The sequence below is a fragment of the Lampetra planeri genome, chromosome 24 (genome assembly GCF_965212315.1).
Source record: "Lampetra planeri chromosome 24, kcLamPlan1.2.h2, whole genome shotgun sequence".
Lineage (NCBI taxonomy): Eukaryota > Metazoa > Chordata > Hyperoartia > Petromyzontiformes > Petromyzontidae > Lampetra > Lampetra planeri.
In genome coordinates, this window is record NC_136130.1 from 12,020,598 (window position 1) to 12,040,408 (window position 19,811).

A 19,811-nucleotide genomic window follows, 5' to 3' on the forward strand; every position below is an offset into this window, starting at 1 on the left:
AGGAGTTTGAGTTGTTGGCTTCGAAGCGTTTGAGTGCTGCATGGTGATGACGTGCGCGTAGTTCTTGCTGGAGGTTTGAGGAACTAAGTCCTCTTCTCCGCAGCCCCCTGAGGACCGAGGCGGGCGGAAGTCTGCTGACTTGGGCAGCGTAGGAAGGATAAAGGCAGCGAGCCCGCGTCACTTCAGACACGAGAGACAGGAGACGAGAAACTTGTGAGACGAGAGAGGAGAAACTTGTGAGACGAGAGAGAGGAGAGAACGCCGCACAAGATGTTACCCACACATTCCCTTTGGCTGTTGCTTCTTATTTTCAGTCAGCGCGATGTGGGTAAGTAGATATATTTTCATGACATTCAGCATCTAAGTTATCTTTACTCTATTGCATTTAACACTTGCTGCACCATCGATTCAATACAGGAGTGATTTTTTTACACATTTATTCGTTTGAAACGCTGTTTGCTAAATTGTATACACGATACCAATAACAATTATTGGGTAGTAAGTGTTATTTTCTAATTGCTTATGCCTCACAAGTACAGAAAATGGCTATTATTCCCCACAAACTTTGCTTTGTGACCAGGAGAGCGACATTTTGAAACGTAGCTATTTTCAACGAGAACACGGGCGACTTGAGTCTTTTCGTTCACATGAAGTCAGAAAAAAACTACAAATGAATCGAAATGAGCATGTACCTAGACTAGAGTAATACAAGAATGACTACAAAAGATTCAGACACCAAGGCGCACTGCCGCAGGCGGGACTGGCCACAGCGGACCGAGTTCTCTGTGGGGAGGAACCATCTCGACAAACTACTCACTTCTAAATCTTTTGGAGTCCGCATGTTCGCTGTCTCTCTGGTGCTCGTATGAATGCTTCTCCAGGTTTTCCCCTCCACATGTAGAAACAACATGCGTTAAGATCATACGACTTTTACGATAAATTCCCACACCTGATGATGATATCAGCCACTTCGAAGAGCTATCATCACGCGTGGCCAGGTCGCCTCTGACAAAGATCTAATAGCTTAGAAGGTCTTACCTTGTAAATAAAGTAATATTACATAAATACACTTTTTTCCTGCAAATATGTCGCATTATGGGGCCATGCCACTGTGTGTAATCTCAATCGAATAATTTGCGGTGTCATTGTTTTACATTCGGATGTTACGGCCACCACCAGCTACATTGTACAGCACGTTTATTTCCCAATGCATTGGACAAACCCAGAGACCCCGGAGAAAACTCATGCAAAACAGGGGGAGAACATACCTAAGTCAGGAATCAAACCCAGGCCCTTCTTGCCGAAGCACGATTTCCCACTGGGCCGCCACCGTCGAATGAAATGATTCCTGTGTGACTTCCATTTCCTTTTAGGTCCGTGCTGTGCAGCCAACACGGCCGCAGCAGGAGAGGGCCAGGAGGTTCACTGCTCTGGTTACGAGGCGGCCCTCAGCCCGAGCGTCAACCTCAGGAGGGTCGTGTGGCACTACAAGCCAGCCAGCGGACCCGTTCCTTTTTACACTTACATTATCGACTACAACTACGATACCAAATTAACAGACACGCTGCCAGGAACGCATCTCTCCGACAGGATCAAGATCTTAACCGAGGGCAATTCAAAGAATTCTCTCTTCATCAAGTATTTTAATGCAAGTGACGGTGGCACCTACACGTGCAAGATCTATGGGGATGGGTTTAAGTTGTTATACACGACATCAGTGACTCTACCCATGGGTAAGTCGACATCTACTCTTACTGCGCGTGGCGTTCACAACATTCTGACAGCGCAGGCCACCATCACGAAGGCACCGATGTGGTTCACAGACGGGTATCGTCACGGTAGGTGGCGATGCTGCAAAGTGGCTTTACCTACTTCAGGACATTTGCGAGTAATTTTAAAATGTGGCCCAACTTGCCCGTGACACTGGCACACATGGCATTTAGGGTGAACACCCCCGCAGGTGAACACACCGTGCGTGGTGTCGCCACGCACGGTGATCATCATCGGCACGGCTGTGCGCAGAGTCCTGCGGGACGCTTGCTCGTGACGCGCACACAGCAGCGGTGGCTGAGTGGCTCTTGACGTGCCACCAAGAGGTGGGACACCCCGAGTTGCCCTTACAACCAGCAGCAGGAGGAGGCAGCGTTGTTTTCATGGGGCTCAAGTAAAGCTGGAAACCCCCATCATGATTGAACGTTGATTCATCTTCCAGCTAAACGTGTAGGCTCTTACTCGCTAATACCGATTGAGAAACATGTATAATCCGATGCAGCATGTCCACGTGCAATTGCCCACACGCTCGACACTCCATCCTCCCTGTGGCGCTCACCTGTCTTCCTTCCCCTTGACACGCTTCTTCGTCTGCAGCACGACCCTGACACAACGTTGCCCAACGTTGTCCCGACAGCTCCTTCGCTATGACAACACCTGACTGACGAACCGCGGATATCTTGATCCCTGAACTGGTGCTGGTGACATTGCGGCTCCTGCGTCAGGCTGTTGTCACTGACGGTTGTTTTTTCTTTGTTTGTATCCCCTCTGATTCTTCCATGGCACCCGCGATGGGCACCACGGGAACAAAACGCACCTCTCAGCAAAGGGCAGCGTCTTCCCACTAATCTTGGGCGCCGCCGCCGCCGCTGCGCTTTTCGTGGTTGTCACGTCCATCATCATCATCTGCTGCTGCGTACGCAAACGACACAAAGGTAGCGGTACACTACACACACCACACACACACCACACTACACACACTACACACGCACAACACACACCACACACACACTACACACACACACCACACACACTACACACACACAACACACACACTGCACACACACACACACACCACACACACTACACACACACACACTGCACACACCACACACAATACACACAACACACACACACCACACATACACTACACACACACAACACACACCACACACACAACACGCACACCACACACACTGCACACACACACCACGCAAACACAACACACACCACACACACACACTGCACACACACACCACACATACACTACACACACACAACACACACACCACACACACTGCACACACACACCACACAAACAAGACCCCTCGTGACGAGCTCCTACCGCTATATCCATAGAGGTTCTAAGATGTTCATTTTTGTTGTTTCTGTATTTTGTTGTTGTTAACGGCTGTGTTTGTTGCAGTCGCTCGCAAGGGAACAGAGGAAAATACCTACACAGATCTGAGACGGCACGACCCTAATAAAGCAGGTGCTTATCGCTCGTGTCTTTATTGAGATTATGCTCGATTTTACGATGCAACCTCAAACATGATTCGTATCAACGGTTCCTAAACCACGAAGCAAGCTCAAGGTGTTGCTGCCGTGCTGACTGGGTACAGACATCGCATTTAGAGTCGGGGCTGGGAAGGGGTTTGGTACCGCAGGAGTGGAGACACGTGGAGCCGCGTGGAGCCGCGTGGGGCCACGTGGAGCCACGAGGAGCCACGTGGAGCCGCGTGGAGCCACGTGGAGCCGCGTGGAGCCACTTGGAACCTCCCCGCGGGGCTCCCGTCAGCACTGACGGACGGGGGCGTTGGGGCGCCTCTGCGCGGCGTTGACCTTGAGCCAAGTTACTGCGGCCTCGCAACCCCTTTCGTTCTCAATCGCTAAAGTAAACACATTGTGTAATGCTACTAAATATATCGGTTTAATGGAACAAAGTAGTTATATCCATAATGCATGGTTTTGGGGTTGCTAGGTGAATGTCGTTGCAGTGCGTTGCGAGATGAACGTTCATCTCCATTGCCCCCCCCCCCCCTGCTGAACAGGAACGGAGGATTCCCACTACGAAATGATCGACGTGCATGGTGAGAACCACGGGGCTCTGTATGTCGGTGAATTTCACAGCCATTCTGAGTGCACGAGTGGATAAAGGCTCCCCCCCGCCCTCCCCCCCCTGGATGTGAGGCGGTGTTCGGGCCGTGCTTCATCACAGGATCCGAGCCATGCCGCCGACGTCACACACAATGAACGCGTCATTAGCCCCCACCCTGACTGCTAGGCTAGCATGTCAAGTTTGGTGTGGATCGACGCAACCAATAGCCGCAGTGTTGAACCCACTCGGACCGCAGCAGCCTCGCGCTGACTTGGCTCAGATCTGAGCGGCCAGACCTTGAGAGCAGGCGGAGGGTGGCACGCGCATCGTGGGCCACACACACGCATCGTGGGCCACACACACGCGCATCGTGGGACACACACACGCATCGTGGGACACACACACGCATCGTGGGACACATACACACGCATCGTGGCCACACACGCAGGCAGACGCGCTGCCAACACAGCCACTCCCTGAGCTGCTCGCCCTGCTCTAACAAAGTGGTACCTATTTTATCAACCCCAAAGAGATTATAGGCTGATGGTCTAAGTGGTTCAGTGACAGCCTATGAGTGTTCAGGGAGGCCTCAATTTACGAACAACCGCATAGCGAACATCCGCACTTATAAACCAGCTTCCATGAAAGATGTGTCGCAATTTTTGTTACATTGACTTGAAACACGAAGTCTCACTTGCAAATAAAACTGCGGCACTTTTTTGTTCAGCTGAGCAATCCTCCGCGATATGTAATGAGTCAGCTTCGTGCTGGGAGTGAGTGCTTATGTGTTTGTGGGCTTTTAAATATACTAGATTGCTGTTCCGACTTACGAACCGTACGACTTACGAACTAGGGTTGAGCGATTTGTGGAAAATGTCTAATTGCGATTTTTCTGACAGATATTGCTATTGGATTTGCGATAAAAAAAATTTAAGTCAAGCTTCAGTTCAATATTCACTGTGTAATAGATCCATGTGATGGAGTATTACCGCATGATACCATCAAAATATGAACTGCTCTGTATATTCTAATGCGAGGATGACAACTAAAAATATATGAATTGCTTCCCACATGTATTTCTTTAAAAAATGTTTTTATCAAAATAGAACACTCAAACAGAACAATTGTTAAGTGAAATAAAGTTATAATAAATAAATATAATGAGTTAGAAATAGAACTTTTCAAATCGCTAAAGATCGCAGCCTTTGCGATTTGCTAATCGCATTGTTTCAAATTGCGATTTTGATTTGCAATCGATTACGGTAATCGATCAGCCCTACTACAAATAGGTCTCAGGAACTAATTGTGTTTGTAAGTCAATGACTGTTCGTATGTCGATCAATCGAACAATAGGGCCCACTGATAAATGATCTTACACATCAGCATATCATGTGGTTGTGTGCTGTTTATCCTGCCTCTGAGACAGGATATGAATGTTTCCAACATTAATTGCTTCAAATCCAAATGCTTTTACTTTGCAGGTGAACGTGATTCCACTCAGGGCGCTGAACAGGGTAACTCATTTCGGTAAACTTTCTGTCGATAAATCAGGAAACAAACCCTCCTTTTTAAGTTGATCAAAGATATCCAGACGTGTAAGAGCTTATCAGCCCCAAGGGCACGATACTGACTGATTATGTGCGCTGTTTATTCATTTAAAAAAAAGTCTATTTCCTTAGGAAGTTGTGGTTTAAACGATACAAATGACTTTCCACTAAGTCACATTCAGCCCACTAATGACTGCATGCTGCAAAGCATTTCTCTGCATTGCTGCATACATGGCTTTTACAACCTACATTATAAGAAGCAACATTTGTACATGTTGCAGGGAGGCTCACATAGTTCTGTACAGCCTTGAGTGAGGGTTCATTCTGACTGCAAGGATCCAGGAACCTGTGGTACGGTAGATTATGAGCTACAAATCACCTGTAACATTTGAGCTAGGTAAAAAGTGATCAAATATATTCTCTGCTATTCTTTTAGAGGTTTAAGAAATACATATCTCGACTCTATTCCCCTTGCTCAAAGTTTGTTGGTTGACAGTTGCAATTAGTTTTGGAAAATTAAGATTTCAACTGTGACGTTTTTATGAATTTCTCTAGTTTTAACTTAATGTTTTTGCTTTGCTTTGACCAGGATCTGAGCATGACCATGACACACCCTACGAACCTTTGAAGCAACATGTGGTCAATGAAGGTAAACCTGTCTGGGTGGAGATTGGAGTGGCACCTCTGTCCTCACAGAACATGCTCCACCAGGAGGCCCTTGTTAAACGGAGGTGTTTTTACATGTACACATTACAGTATCTGGAATCAAAGTGTCTCCATGCTCATTCGTGTACTCATCTCAACAACACTAGTCGTACCCATCTCCAACCGTGGAAATTCCTAATTCCCATGGCAGGAACTAATTAGTACAAATGATGACTGTACCTTCGATTAGCACGGTTGGCTACGTATAGTGCGAAAGAAGTTCGGCATACATACATAGATTCACACAAAGTGGCACTCATTTATCAACCCAGGAGAGGATGATGGGCCGAGTGGCTAAGTCAAGGCCTGTGAGCGTCAGTGGAGCACTTTCACATGGACTACGTTGCACTATTGTGCTGCTGGGTGCTCACTCTGCATAAGCACTGTACGCTGTGTTCATGATGTTCATGTGGATTGCTTCTAATCCATATGCTTTGTTTTATCCACATGTTGTTCGCAGGTCCTTATGAAACCCTTGCACCGACTGCAAAAGGTAAAATTAATTTGTGTTCACTCACCGTGAATTAGCGGGCGTGTGCTTCACATCCAGTTTGATCCAAACAGATGATTCTCCGTTAAAAGTTTCTCAGAGACACCCAGACACGTGTGACAGCTACTTGGCCCCGAGACGGCACTTATGGAATCTGTGTGCTGTGCGTATTCGTTTAAATGTAAATCTATTTCCCGAAGTACTTGCTGTTCAGATTATGCAAATCACATTTATCTGAGTGAAATGCAGCCAATAGGCTTGAGGTTCCACACAGCACACGCTTGCATTGCTGCACACATTGCATTTGCAGAATACATGAAAGAAACACAATTAGACAACATTTTAAGCAGGCTGATATAGTGCGGTACAGACTTGAGTAAGGGTTAATTCTGACTGCAAGGATCCAGGGACCCGTGGTACTATAGATAATGAGCTATATATCACCGGTGACGTTTTTATTCAGATAGAATTGACAGTAAATGTGTACTGTGTTCATATTTGGGGTTTTATACTCTTCTAACTTGTCTTCCCATTGCTATAATTGTCTTAAGTTGATATTTGTGAAATTAAGACTTAAACTGTGACACATACTAGCTCTCTCGTTTTAACTTAATGCCTTCCAATTTATTTTATTTTAATATGTTACACATTACAGGATACAATGTCCTGCGGTGTTTTGTCTCACACATTTTTACACGAACAAATGATTTGCTTTATTGCAGACCCAGCAGCCCCCGGAAGCCCCGACAGCCCCAGCAGCTCGTAAATTAATTTATAAAACATGCAAGTGCAAGTCATCATGTTCCTGCACGATAGAAGCTTTAAGATAGAGAGCCGCCCTGTGTATCTTGACAAATCCGTCCTAGCACCCTTCCCCAGGCCAGCGGATTGTTGTTGACCTCCAGTGGACTTCTTCCCACCCAGCCACGATCCCTCCTCTCCCTTCGCCAATCCGCCAGTGTGGAATGGACGCGCTGTCTGTGTCACGAGTGTCAGATTGTTCGTACAAACCGTGCACAAATGTAAACGAACCAACATCATTAATAGCCCTTTGGCAAGCCACTGGTGGCTGAAGGCCTCCCTGTGCCTTGCCAGGCATAGGTGTTGCTTGCCCAGACTTCACCACGATGGTCGGTTAGTGAAGGGAGGTCTCAGAACCAGCACGGATGTCACTCGCCACCGATACGAGCCGTGGCCAGCGATCAAACCTCGTTCACGACGGCAGTGCGCTCACCATCTTGCCACCGCATCGCTCACTAACTGTTTGACCGCCGTTGACTATAGATTCATAACGCCACAATACACGCTCCAAATTGACACCACAGGAGTTACTGCACTGCGCTAAGAACCCCGCATCCCAAGATTGAATCCCGGCCACGGCTAACAACAGTGGCAAGTGACATCGGAACAAATCATGGACCCTTTTCCTTTCACAAACCCACACTGACCAGTGTGGTGAAGTATGGTCAATACCCCCCAAGGCTCGCATGGCAAGGGGAGGCCCAGACCCAGCAGTTGATTGACAGATGGCTGTACACGTGTCAAATGTGATGAGTTCAGATCACCCATGCAGACACGAGAGGAATTCCCATTCACGGGAATATTCAAGTCGAATTGAATCTTGAACAATAACCCTGAATATCGTCCCACCTCTACCGAGGAACAATGATTATATTTGACAGTGTGGCACGGAAATCTCTTTACAACTATTATTTCAGTTGAGAGGACTTCTTCACTCCCGGTTTGAACTTGATTTGTCTCGCCGTGTTCAATACGGAAGTTCATGAAGTATCATTACCGTTACTGTAAATCAGCAGCATTTAGCATTTGTGTCAACGAAACGTTGCAACTCCAGATCACCACATTGGTGACATCAGATGACCGCACGTTGTTTCCACTTTCATGTACAGTGCAAGCAGCACTTTTAACTTCGTCATATGCCATTCGGAGTAAGGCCATGAACGCTCTTTAAAAGGAGGCACCAGCAATCGGTAATCAAACAAAACAATTCTGCCTGCAATCTGTAATGATATCCCTTGCCCCCCTCCCTCGCAATGCAATACATTCTTACGATTCCAGGTCACGGTGATAATCCAAGAACTAATTATATAATCAGTTGTCATACCATTCAATGCAGGCATCGTGAGCCTGAGACTCAAATGTAATCGACAAATTCACGTATCTTTACACCCTAAACAACAACCCTTACTATGTGTACTACTTAAGAGTACACACTCCACACCACCCAGCCTCTCTCCTGTGCAAGCCCGGCACCTTCACTGGTACTGCAAGTCGGATGCAGGGACATTCGATCTATCGGAGGTCGTGCTCAGCTGCATCCACTCCTCAACCTCATCCAACCCCCCGCCACCACGTCCCTCTTTGTCTTCCTCGTGCCCTTCTACCTTTGACCTTGCCGAGGAGGAGGTGGTGGCGCGGCAGTCCGCAGTGCACGCCACCTTCCTCCATCCGACTCCACGTCCGGCGTACTTGGAGTCCCAGCGTTTGTGACACTTCCCTGTTCATCATTATTCTTCTCCATCCTCTTGTCAATATCTTACGAACGTAAAAATATAAACGCTTCGTTGACATACAGTCAAAAGACAAAGTGATTTCCTGCTCAGAACATCAAAGCTGTGCTCACCTGCTGTTTACAGGCCGGAGCTGATGGTGGAAATGCCACATTCTTAAGAACGAGGCATGTCTATCCATAAGACAACAACTGTTGACTTCCCCACAAAGTAGTATTCTTTTATCAACCCTAGAGGGATGATGGGCTGAGTCAACCCCCAGCCTGGGAGTGAACTCATCGCCTTACGATTGCACGCCGCCCACTCGAGCGCTGAGCCTGGAACAGGACACGATCCTGTGACTGTGAAACCTCTGACACGAATGTCAACACCAGCCTGCCACACCCAGTGGGAGCGTGTGTGCTGAGATTTCGATAAATCCCATGGAAAAAACCCCGGCAAGAAACCTTGCGTAAGGCAGTTGTACACGGGACTGTCAATTGTGTATTTTTAAATGTTGGCTCACTGTTGCCTTCACTAACGCGTACAGTAATATGTGATGTGTAATGTAGTTTATATTCATTAACAAACACGAATTATAACTATTCCCAGTTGCGGCCTGTCAATAGGGGCCTCACTCGTGATAATGAAGGAAAAATAAACCTCCCGAGCAAGAGCCAAGCTATTCAGCATTACCATTAATGCATGCATATAGGATCACACAAATACATTTTGATTGCTAATTTTATTCAAATTGGTGGAATCGATACTATAACCAACCGCCACACTGCAGGTCGAAACTCTTCTCTCTCGGCTTCTTTCCTCGCACTCCTCCATTTGGGAATTCCATCCCGTCGCCTCTTTTGGCAAGTTCCTGTGAGGACCTTTCTCGAGTAAATCGTCGCGTGGCACCTCGTCTCTTTAACCTTCAACAATCGTGCTGATTGTTGCTGGCCACTTGGCATGTTGCGCCTTTCAGCCTTTGCTTAGCAACCGTGATGCAAATACATTATTGGGAATAAATGTTCGTGATACATTTGATGCAAATTTTATTTAACCGAAAGTTATAATTAGTTTCAGAATTCTGCTTTTGTTGAAGTTTTTTTTCTTCATATTTGTGTATTAAATGAAATAATTCTTAACGATGTTTCTATAGTCGTTGAGCCGGGATGTATTATGTGTATCACAGGACTCTCGTCGTTGAGCACGATGTCCGACGTTTTGTTCCACGTGCCGCGACCAACAGAAAACAGAGAGCCATCAGCACAACAGCGACAACCTACTCGGTGGTCAAAACCTGTGATATTTCATTGGAAATTAGTAAATTTTTCACGACTGTATCTTGTTTTGTTGCCACACGAATATTTGCGTTGAAGCCATTTGACTTATAAACAAGTCAAGCTCCATATATTAGTAAGTTAGCAAATGCTGATTTAACGATGCCTTATGTACCCCACGGTTAAGCGGGTATCATGGCAATAATGCACTGGACTCGCAGGGCACCAGCTCGGTTCAGCCTCCTGGCGCGGTGGTTGAAACGGCGGGGTGGAGTTTTTTATTTGATTTTTTTAAATCCCCGAACCCACGTGGGTTCGGGGATTTAAAAAAAAAAGAAAAAACTCCACCCCGCCGTTTCAACCGCCGTCACGTGTGGTGGGGCAAAGTGTGGGTGATTCCCACATGGAAGAGTAGGCCAAAAACACCCTCTAGAGGGGGCTCACCAGAGCTCGCTGTAGTAGAGGCCCTTCTGCCAGCAGTGGTGTGAGCCAGAAATTTCAGGGCTGCGCTCTTAACAGAGTTTATACAATTTTACAATTATTGTGTTTCATTTTTTAAAAATAGTTTGTTGTTACTATTATTGTAATATGTGTGTAATATATGTTACTAATACATTTAATCTTTTTGTGATAGTAAACAAAACAACCTCTGCTTTTCTTAAAACGTAAGCATCTTTATTTTAAACGAAAATCCTCGCTGTAGTTTAAAACGGTACGAAATTACATTATTAGGAAGCTCTTTACTTCAAGAAACTTGTGGTTAATAAAAAAATGTTGTTACTGTATTCTGCAAGGCATTGTCATTCTGAAACGAAGCAACTTCACTTATTGCATTGTAGTATGAGGAAAAGACTTCACGTGATGCTGCGTGAGTGTGAGTGTGGTTAGGGTTAGGCGTTACGCTGACGTTCCCCGTGCACATTCAAGATACCTCCTGCACGGTATCCAGGCTGCAGCAGGCTGCAGCAGGCTGCAGCAGGCTGCAGCAGGCTGCAGCAGGCTGCAGCAGGCTGCAGCAGGCTGCAGCAGGCTGCAGCAGGCTGCAGCAGGCTGCAGCAGGCTGCAGCAGGCTGCAGCAGGCTGCAGCAGGCTGCAGCAGGCTGCAGAAACCCCTTCTGAAAGGCTTTTCCCTAGTCCTCGTGGGTGCGATCCACTAGACCACGTACCGGTATCAAACTTGCTGTCCTCTGGGCCACTTCTGCTGCTTCAGCCACGGTGACGAGATGTTAACTACCTCGCCTGGTATAAAGGAGGTCGTGGGTTCGATACCGACCCTGACGCCTGCTGCTGCTGCTGTGTATTTGGGGTTTGCGTGTTCTCGCCGTGGTCGTTTGGATGTTTCTCCGGTGCCTCCGGTTTCCCCCTCCACATTTAGAAACATGCATTTAGAGTATTTGATTGCTGATATAAATGTCCACATGATAAGCTACTTCGATGAGCTATCATTTGTGGCCAGGTCGCTTCTGAAAAAGAGCTCCACAGCTTAGTGAGCCTTACCTGGTGATATAAAATAAAAAAAAACTGTTTCATCGTTTTTTAGCCACAACCGTTAACTTGCGAAGGCCCCACTTTCAAATAGCGATGACATTCCTCTAAATGTATGCTTTCGTAAAATAGCTATCGATGACAATGCACAGTGAATATTGTAGAGCACACTATCCACGTATATAGTGGCTTGTGGGCTGCTAATTCTAACTTGATTTTAAACGCCATTTGAAACAATGGCGCAAGTTGAATACATCCCCCCTGACTCCGTCCACCCAACGGTATGAATCGATGTACCGCAGTCCATCGGCAGGTCATGCGTGGCGGGCAAAGTGTGGGTACCCACACCTCCAAGAAGCCGTAGCGACATGCAAGAGTGGAGGTTAACCCCCGGAGAGAAGCTCTCGGGAGCCCGCTGTAGTGGAGGCCCTTCTGCCAGCAGTGCAGTGAGCAAGCAATTGCAGGGCTGTGCCTTTGTCACCTTTTATAAATGACATTAACACAACATTTGAACGCTAACGTTATTCATCATCAAGCTGCGTCAAAACCCACGAGCTCATTCCATCGCTCCATCTCCTCTGTGAACGGACTCTCAGATATTCCATTCCTCGGCTGATATTTTGTCATTATTCTTGACCATCAGCCGTCACCCCTTCTAATAACGTGTCCTGCTAAAGCTAACCGACTCTGCTTAAACGTTAGAATGATGCATTTAACCTGCATCTATGATCGACAACATGCTCCCGAGGAGAAACGTATTCCGGGAAGTGTTGCAGGAAGCATGCACATGCATACATGCCTTCCCTTTCTGTGTGGCTTGCGTCTATCTGGTACATTCGTGATACCAAGTTGACCACTGGTGTGCCTGGAGCAATGTGGAATCAAAGTGTGCCCTCAGCACCGCTTCCCACAATAAAAAAGACGAAGTATATACGCCACGCTGAACTTGTGCGGTTGTATCCGGTGCATGACTCAACGCTGCTCTTAATTTCCTGCATTGCACATTGCCCTGCTTGCTCGCATTTTAATCCGATGGGGAAACTAATCAAATGCTCCCACTTCATCGACAGACGATGAATGGGTGAACACGACTCGAGTTGAGAAGTCACCGGTGCAGCCGAGCGCACCACTCACGCGGCCCGTGACGGTATTTACTACGCGAATTTAGAGGCACGAATCACTTCCTGGGAGTGAACCTGACCGAGGCTTTAATTCTCTCTCGATATTTTCCAGAACGCTGCTGCTTGGCCGGATTCAAGTCTGGATTATTATCGGCATAAGGCACTACCACTAGAGCACAAGCTACGCCCGTGCATTAAGATCCTTTATTACCGTTACCTATGTTTTTCCTTTCGTCCCGTGAACAGGTTTATAGAATGATAACGGTGGTGACTGCCAGGCTGTAGAGAGTCAACAGTGGCCCTCCAATGAATACATTGGTTCCCACCATATAAATATGGAATTTGCACCATTGGCTGAGGACAGTCAATGATGTTGAGTGCCAAGAATTTAAGTTGGGTGGCACGCGGATAGAACGGCGATGTAGGTCACAGAGAGCTGTGAATTATCAGCGAATGTTTATGGAAGTGGCTATGATTTTATAGCTATGTAAACAAACGGCCTGGCGTGGTCATAATTTCTCAAACTAAAGCCAAGTTTCTGATTTCGCATTAAATTATTCACCGTCGATAAGTACAAATAAAGTGGCACTCAAATATTCACCAAGCCCTTGGTTATGTCAGCCATCAACCAAACTAAAAAGGGTGTTTCAGCACAGCGATTCAAAACCCAGACGCCGGATCTCCTCCGCGCCGGCGCGAGTCACCTCCTCGCCGCTGGGCTGCAGCACCACCACGGACGGCAGCGCCCGCACCTCGAAGCGGCGCGCAAGCTCCCTGAGAGGGCGACACGGCACTCCGTCAACGGGGAAAGGGGGGGGTGTGATGAGCGTGGGGTGGCCTTGCACCCCACCGTTATCGTGATCATTACCAAATATCTCGCGCAACGCGGCGCTCCGCCGGTTTAAAACTCCGCGGATTACAGGAGTCGCCGGAGCATTTGAGCGCGCGGTTCAATCGGCGTTCCCGCCGCCGGAGAGTCCCAGGCGGGCTCACGAGGCGAGCGGGTCTCCGTGGTGCAGGCTGAGCCACTCGCTGGGCATGCTGTGCCGCATGTAGGCGCGCTGGCAGTCGGCGCTGGGGTCGTGCGACACGTAGACGAGCGCGAGCGGCGCGGCACGCTCCACGTGCGCCGGGTCCGTGAGCCGCGTCCAGAACCGGCGCAGCAGGCGCGTGAAGGCGCGGCAGTCGTCGCAGCTGCCCGAGCCGAAGTAGAGCAGCAGCAGCTTGTTGCGCAGACGCAGGCCCAGCTGGTGCTCGGTGTCCAACTCGTCCCAGTCGCGGTTGTTGAGGATGAGCGTGCAGGTCAGGAACAGCTCCGACATGCAGCTCTCGGAGATTTGGCTCGCAGCGTGGCGGCAGTCGAGACGGGTATCACCCTGGGTTGTTAGATGAATAATATAGTCAAGAGTTGCTGCTGCTGCTGGGGCATCATACGCACATTCTTGAGCTCATAGGCCCAGACCAGATATCTCACTTGTCGGTACCAGCAGAGGTATGTTGAACCTCTGTCGCACCGTACGTAGCCAAACGCGCTCATCAAAAGTGCTGGTGAAGGACAACGAACGACGCACGACAATGGTGCCAATACCCCGACGTGGCCTACACCGGTGATAGCCACTGGGAGTGGGATTGTAAAAGCTTTTGCTCAAATTCGCCGGATAATTCACAGGGGTATCGCAAAAGTTGTGCTGTTGGAGGTGGTACCATTTTCTGCATTGGCCTAGAGACTATACATCTGAATGAAATTTAGGCTGAACTTATATTTCAACGTAATACATCCCAGTGAGATGACAGGAAAATATCTAGACAAGAGATCGGCGGATGTAATTGAGACAAAAATCAAATGACGTGATATTACAGAAGAAAGCTGCTGACAAAATAGAAATCATTGAGACGAATTATCTGTTTACATGAATAGACCTTGTGTTTACTTGTATTAGATTTGAGCTGATACATGAGGACACAAGGTTTTACAGAATCAACTTTTGCATCGACTTTCCCAGCGATAAGTGAGGAACACGATCTCTTCGTGTTGCCACCTTCCACAGACCAACAGCCAGGCACATTCCTCGGTCAGCCGAGGCCGATCATGAAAACTGTGCGCTCCACTGCAACACAGCTCACCACAACACAGCGCAACACATCACAGCTCACCACAACACAGCTCACACAACACAGCTCAACACAACACAGAGCAACACAACACACCTCACACAACACAGCACAACACAACACAGCACGTCACAGCTCACACAACACAACACAGCTCAACACAACACAGCTCACACAACACAACACAGCGCAACACAGCTCACACAACACAGCGCAACACAACACACCTCACACAACACAGCGCAGCACAACACAGCTCAACACAACACAACACAGCACAACACAACACAGCGCAACACAACACAGCACAACACAACACGAGACCGTTCGCGGGTCTCGGTATCAATCAGTTTCTGCCACGCGAACACAAATCGTGCCAATTCCCGGTCTGCCCAGGTCACATTCGGACAGGTGGCACCCCTTACCATGCCCCCTCCGCTCTGCCACGTGCGGTGAGGTGCGGTGAGGTGCGGTGAGGTGCGGTGAGGTGCGGTGTGGCCGTCCAGTGAGGGGAACGGCCGCTCGTGAAGGAAGAACAGCGCGATGAGACGGAGCGGTGGACGAGTTGGCGTGGAACCATCCACGTGGATCACACGTGGGTCACAGCCCTGGAGTGGATTGTGTCTTTCTGAAAAGGCTTGCTGCGTTCGCATCACCAAGTCCGCCTCGGCTTCAGGAGGCCGTTATAGCTTCGCGCTCCCTGCAATACAACATTGAAGGCGGTGGATCTGCAATTCACCTACTCGGAGACAAAGCCATTGCATGGCTACATCACTTGCAGCTGAAAAGCTCATGGTTGCTTTTCATAAGCCATATGACAGAAGCACTAGGCCTTGTTTAGAAAGTGGTGTAATAGGAACTTTGCGAGATACATACAAAATATATATTAAATGCAACATTATTTTTTTAGTGCATTGGGTACATTTCCATTTTGCAACCGACCAGCTGGTAAACTGTCACTGCAGCTGAAACACAAATGGCTGATCTGGCAATGCCGCTCAGTCGACGATTACAAATAGAAGTGTCTGGTTTCATTTCCAGTGCCTCTCGCTGGTATGGAATAAAACTTGAAGGGCGTTTCCGTGCCGTGTCAGAGTGGTGATCTTATATAAATAGTCGTTTGTTTTCCTTCCCCCGCCGCTCCGATTAGCGCGGTGGGCTACGTACGGTTTGCGAAATAATGTCTACATCCACACAGCGCACGCACCATGTCTGTGATTATACATACATATAGATAGCTAGGGCCAGTGCCCATTGGCATACAACTTGAACTGATCGTTTTCTTTTTACGTTTAACCCGATTTCTATTACCTCGTCTATATTTTAACCAAAGCACAATTAGCACCACGCGACGTGTCGTGGCCAGCCCGGTACAAGGGCGCCGAACGAGCGAGCGAGTACACAAACACGTTCGCCTTTCGTCCATCGCAGCCGCGACGAGGCGACGGCGCCACTGAGCGAGGTGCGGGATCGAAGCGTCGGACGCGCAGCGCCAAGGGCTGCTGGAGGAACGGGCCGCCGTCGCCCAACGTGCACTTCGTTTGTAGGAAAGCTCGCAAAAGAGTTTTTAAGGAACTTGCAAAGAGCGGCGATACGGGCGCAGGGCCCATCTGGGATATACATGAGGTGGAGGGGTTGTTACCACATCTCTGAAGATGGAATTGTTTTACAAAGTTACATGAGCAAACAAAAATAACTAAATGCTGAAATAGTTTTACTCGACCATTGTTAAATGTGTTGAAATTATTAATAAACGTACTTCCACAAAGAGCTCAATTGTGTCGCGTGTCACTCACGTGCTGCCTTGGCTGAGCTCTGGTAAAGCCGACCGAGTAGCTGCTGGCTCGCTGCATGCAACCTGTTGCCGGATGATTCGTGGAGCTATTGTATCCCTCATTGTGCCACTGCTCGGTGGGCCCATGGCCATGCTTGCAGAAAATCAGACCAATTCCACATTTTGAAATTCATGTGCGGCCGATTCCGTTCAAAACAGAACTCGCGACTCATGCAGCGGCTGGTACGTGGTATGTGGTGGTTAGGGTGCAGGTGGCACGGTCACCAACCTCTTCCACTGCAAATGAAAACTAAAAAGATGTCTCAGTCAACCCAAGTCTATTATCGACAATGTGCAGTCTACTGCAATAAAGTCCAACACAATGCCACCAGATCTCCGTACAAATCAATTCCTTGACTTGGGGAGTTAGCCCAGATGTAACCCACACTGAGCGGCAACCTAGCGTCGATTTCTCATCACTACAAAAATCAGTCCCACCTGTTTTGATCCTCTCCTAGGGAAACTCGGCCTTAAATGAATGTCCGGTGTGTTACGGTTGATGGCTCATAGGTAGCTACAGCAGCAGCGCAATCATTAATCACCAATCATGACCAGCATCATCATTAGAACCGCTGTCATTGTCATCAATATCATCTATCTTCATTAGAAAAACTATCATCATAACCAGCATCATCATCATCATCGCTCCAACCGTCTTCAAGATTGCCATCTTCGTCGTGGTCACGGTCGTCACCCTTGTTTTGAATGAGCGTGACGCGATAATTAATGATCTGTGGCTAAGCCGTCTTTGGCTTAGCGCGACAATACTACCCCGACGTAGGGGAGGGAGCGGCAGTGGCGTGTTCGCTTTAAACTCCGTGACTCGAGCTCAATTCCTGCTCACGGTCTTGGACCTCCCCTAGATCGACTCAGCCTCCAACGAATGCCTGTCGAGGTGTGTAAAAACATCGGCATGGAGGAGACAAAGGCGGTCGGGCATGGCGCTGGCCACCGACTCCCTCGTGTGCCGCGCCTGCGATTAGCGCGGTTGGCTACGTGCGGTGCGAAAGGAGTTGAATGTCCGCACATGCCGGGAGCTTCCAAACAGCACTCACCCCGACGGACTTCTGCGAGAGACTCGCGGCTCGCAGGACTTGAGGCGGCTGCTGCTGGGCGCATCTCCACCGAAACGCGAAGAACCTCGCCTCAAAGCTCAACTCAAGCCAATTGTCGTTTGCATATGCAGGGCGCTTAAAACGGAATGTTAACACTTATACGGGACTGTCGTTTTGAATGGAAAAAAGAACGGATAATACACCGTAACATGATACTAAATGTGATGTCCATAGCTTCAAAAAGTCAAGAATCTCCACGTGTTCGCCATCGTTGTCAACGCGCGTCTGGAATCTTCCCCACGTGGTCTCCAGTCTCGTGGCACTGCAGCAGATTCTCAGAAGCGTTGACATTTGTGTTGAAGCCCCTTGTATTCATATTGTGTCTGGTGTTATAACGTCGTCTTAGTACGGCTAAATAGAGTTCATCATTGTTGAGTGCAGTAGCTATGTGTCGGCAGGGTGTCACAGTGGCAACACTCGTGCCTCGCAGCCGGAAGCCCTCGGGTTTGATTCCTGACGAGGGCGCCTCTCAGCACATCCCCCCCTCCCCGTGCCTCCCTCTGGGGTCTCCAGACTTCTCCCACTGCTAAACTATAAAAGCGCTATTGGTGTTGGCCAAACATACTTCGTGTGTTTTTTCCTAGCTAAGTAAACAGATTAGTCGTAGAGTGACGCACACTAATTGCTGCACGTGTGTTGCCATGGCAAGCGCAGTGAAGCTGATGCCCTCTCGTCTGCAGCTAAGCGCGGCGCGGCCACCCATCCACGGGGCCTCCACTCTAAAGGCCCGGCATCTGTGGAAAAGAGCTTCAGAGCTCATCGAATTCCTCCTGCCGTCTAAATAAATAATCTGACGAAGGTAATCAAGATGTATGCCTTCGCCTACCGCTTAGGAAACGGTCATGCATGGAGAAATACGTTTAAGTTGCTCTGTTATTGTTATGTAATGCGAGCGAAGGGAAGTTAGCCAACTCACTCTGGTATGACCCGTCTGTCATCCACGGGAACTGAAACATAAATGGCAATAAAATTTAAGAAGCTGCCTCTCCACCCAAACTTGCGATGTTTGCGATGTCTTTATGCTGCTTGGAACTGCACCATTGGAATTGCTCTCAAACTACTTAGCCTTGATGTAAAAACAAACCTAATTTGTTAAACTTTGCTCAATACTCACGTGTAAAAACTGGTTTCTTTAATACCCAAGAAATTTTTCTGAGACTGAAATAATCGTTCGTTATAGTGAAGTCAAAGTCTGTAAGTCTCGTCACCATCATTGAGTGTGTTTCCAGAGGGCTCACAACGTCGGCAAGGGCTGTTCGGCACGGAAGCATCAATTCACGTGTTTTGCAGATTCTGGCCACGAGTAACGGGAGTGACAGATAATAGGAACACGGATAATAGGAATGTCACTCTAAAACACAGTTTAGGAGCATATCGTAAAGCAGACTCCTTCCCGGAAACAGCAAATAAATAATGTTAACCGTTCGGATAGCTACCGCCTTAGGGCTGCGTGGAAGCCAACAATAAAGTAATACATTATTATTTGGTTCTTTCGGTTAAGTCACGTCTAAAGATAAAATAATAAATTAAATTAAATAATAGAATACGACGTTTCGATTGCAACACAAGCAATCATCATCAGGTATAATGAAATAGCGACATCAAATCTAACCAGAAAACTATAGACAGACATATTAGCACACAGATATCACCAAGATACATAGCGAGAGCAACACAGGTAACAGAGAGGGGTGATCGTCTCTGTGGGGTGGCCTTAAATAGACAGAGGGGGGGGGGGCGGAGGCAG

The 19,811-nt window shown here is 48.1% G+C and overlaps 2 protein-coding genes across 2 annotated transcripts; one reads left to right on the top strand and one right to left on the bottom strand.

Annotated features, from left to right (window-relative positions):
- The first annotated feature begins 112 nt into the window (after positions 1-112).
- On the top strand, positions 113-11,182 carry LOC144726807 (uncharacterized). The gene is made up of 9 exons (XM_078605724.1): positions 113-328; positions 1,374-1,733; positions 2,595-2,705; positions 3,197-3,262; positions 3,822-3,860; positions 5,350-5,382; positions 6,005-6,064; positions 6,581-6,613; positions 7,333-11,182. The coding sequence occupies exons 1-9, from the start codon at positions 271-273 to the stop codon at positions 7,374-7,376; spliced, it is 804 nt and encodes a 267-aa protein (XP_078461850.1). The 5' UTR covers positions 113-270; the 3' UTR covers positions 7,377-11,182.
- Positions 11,183-13,650: 2,468 nt separating this feature from the next.
- On the bottom strand, positions 13,651-15,587 carry NXNL1 (nucleoredoxin like 1). The gene is made up of 2 exons (XM_078605802.1): positions 13,997-15,587; positions 13,651-13,921 (listed from the first exon to the last, which is right to left on the bottom strand). The coding sequence occupies exons 1-2, from the start codon at positions 14,323-14,325 to the stop codon at positions 13,651-13,653; spliced, it is 600 nt and encodes a 199-aa protein (XP_078461928.1). The 5' UTR covers positions 14,326-15,587.
- Between the last annotated feature and the right edge of the window lie 4,224 nt (positions 15,588-19,811).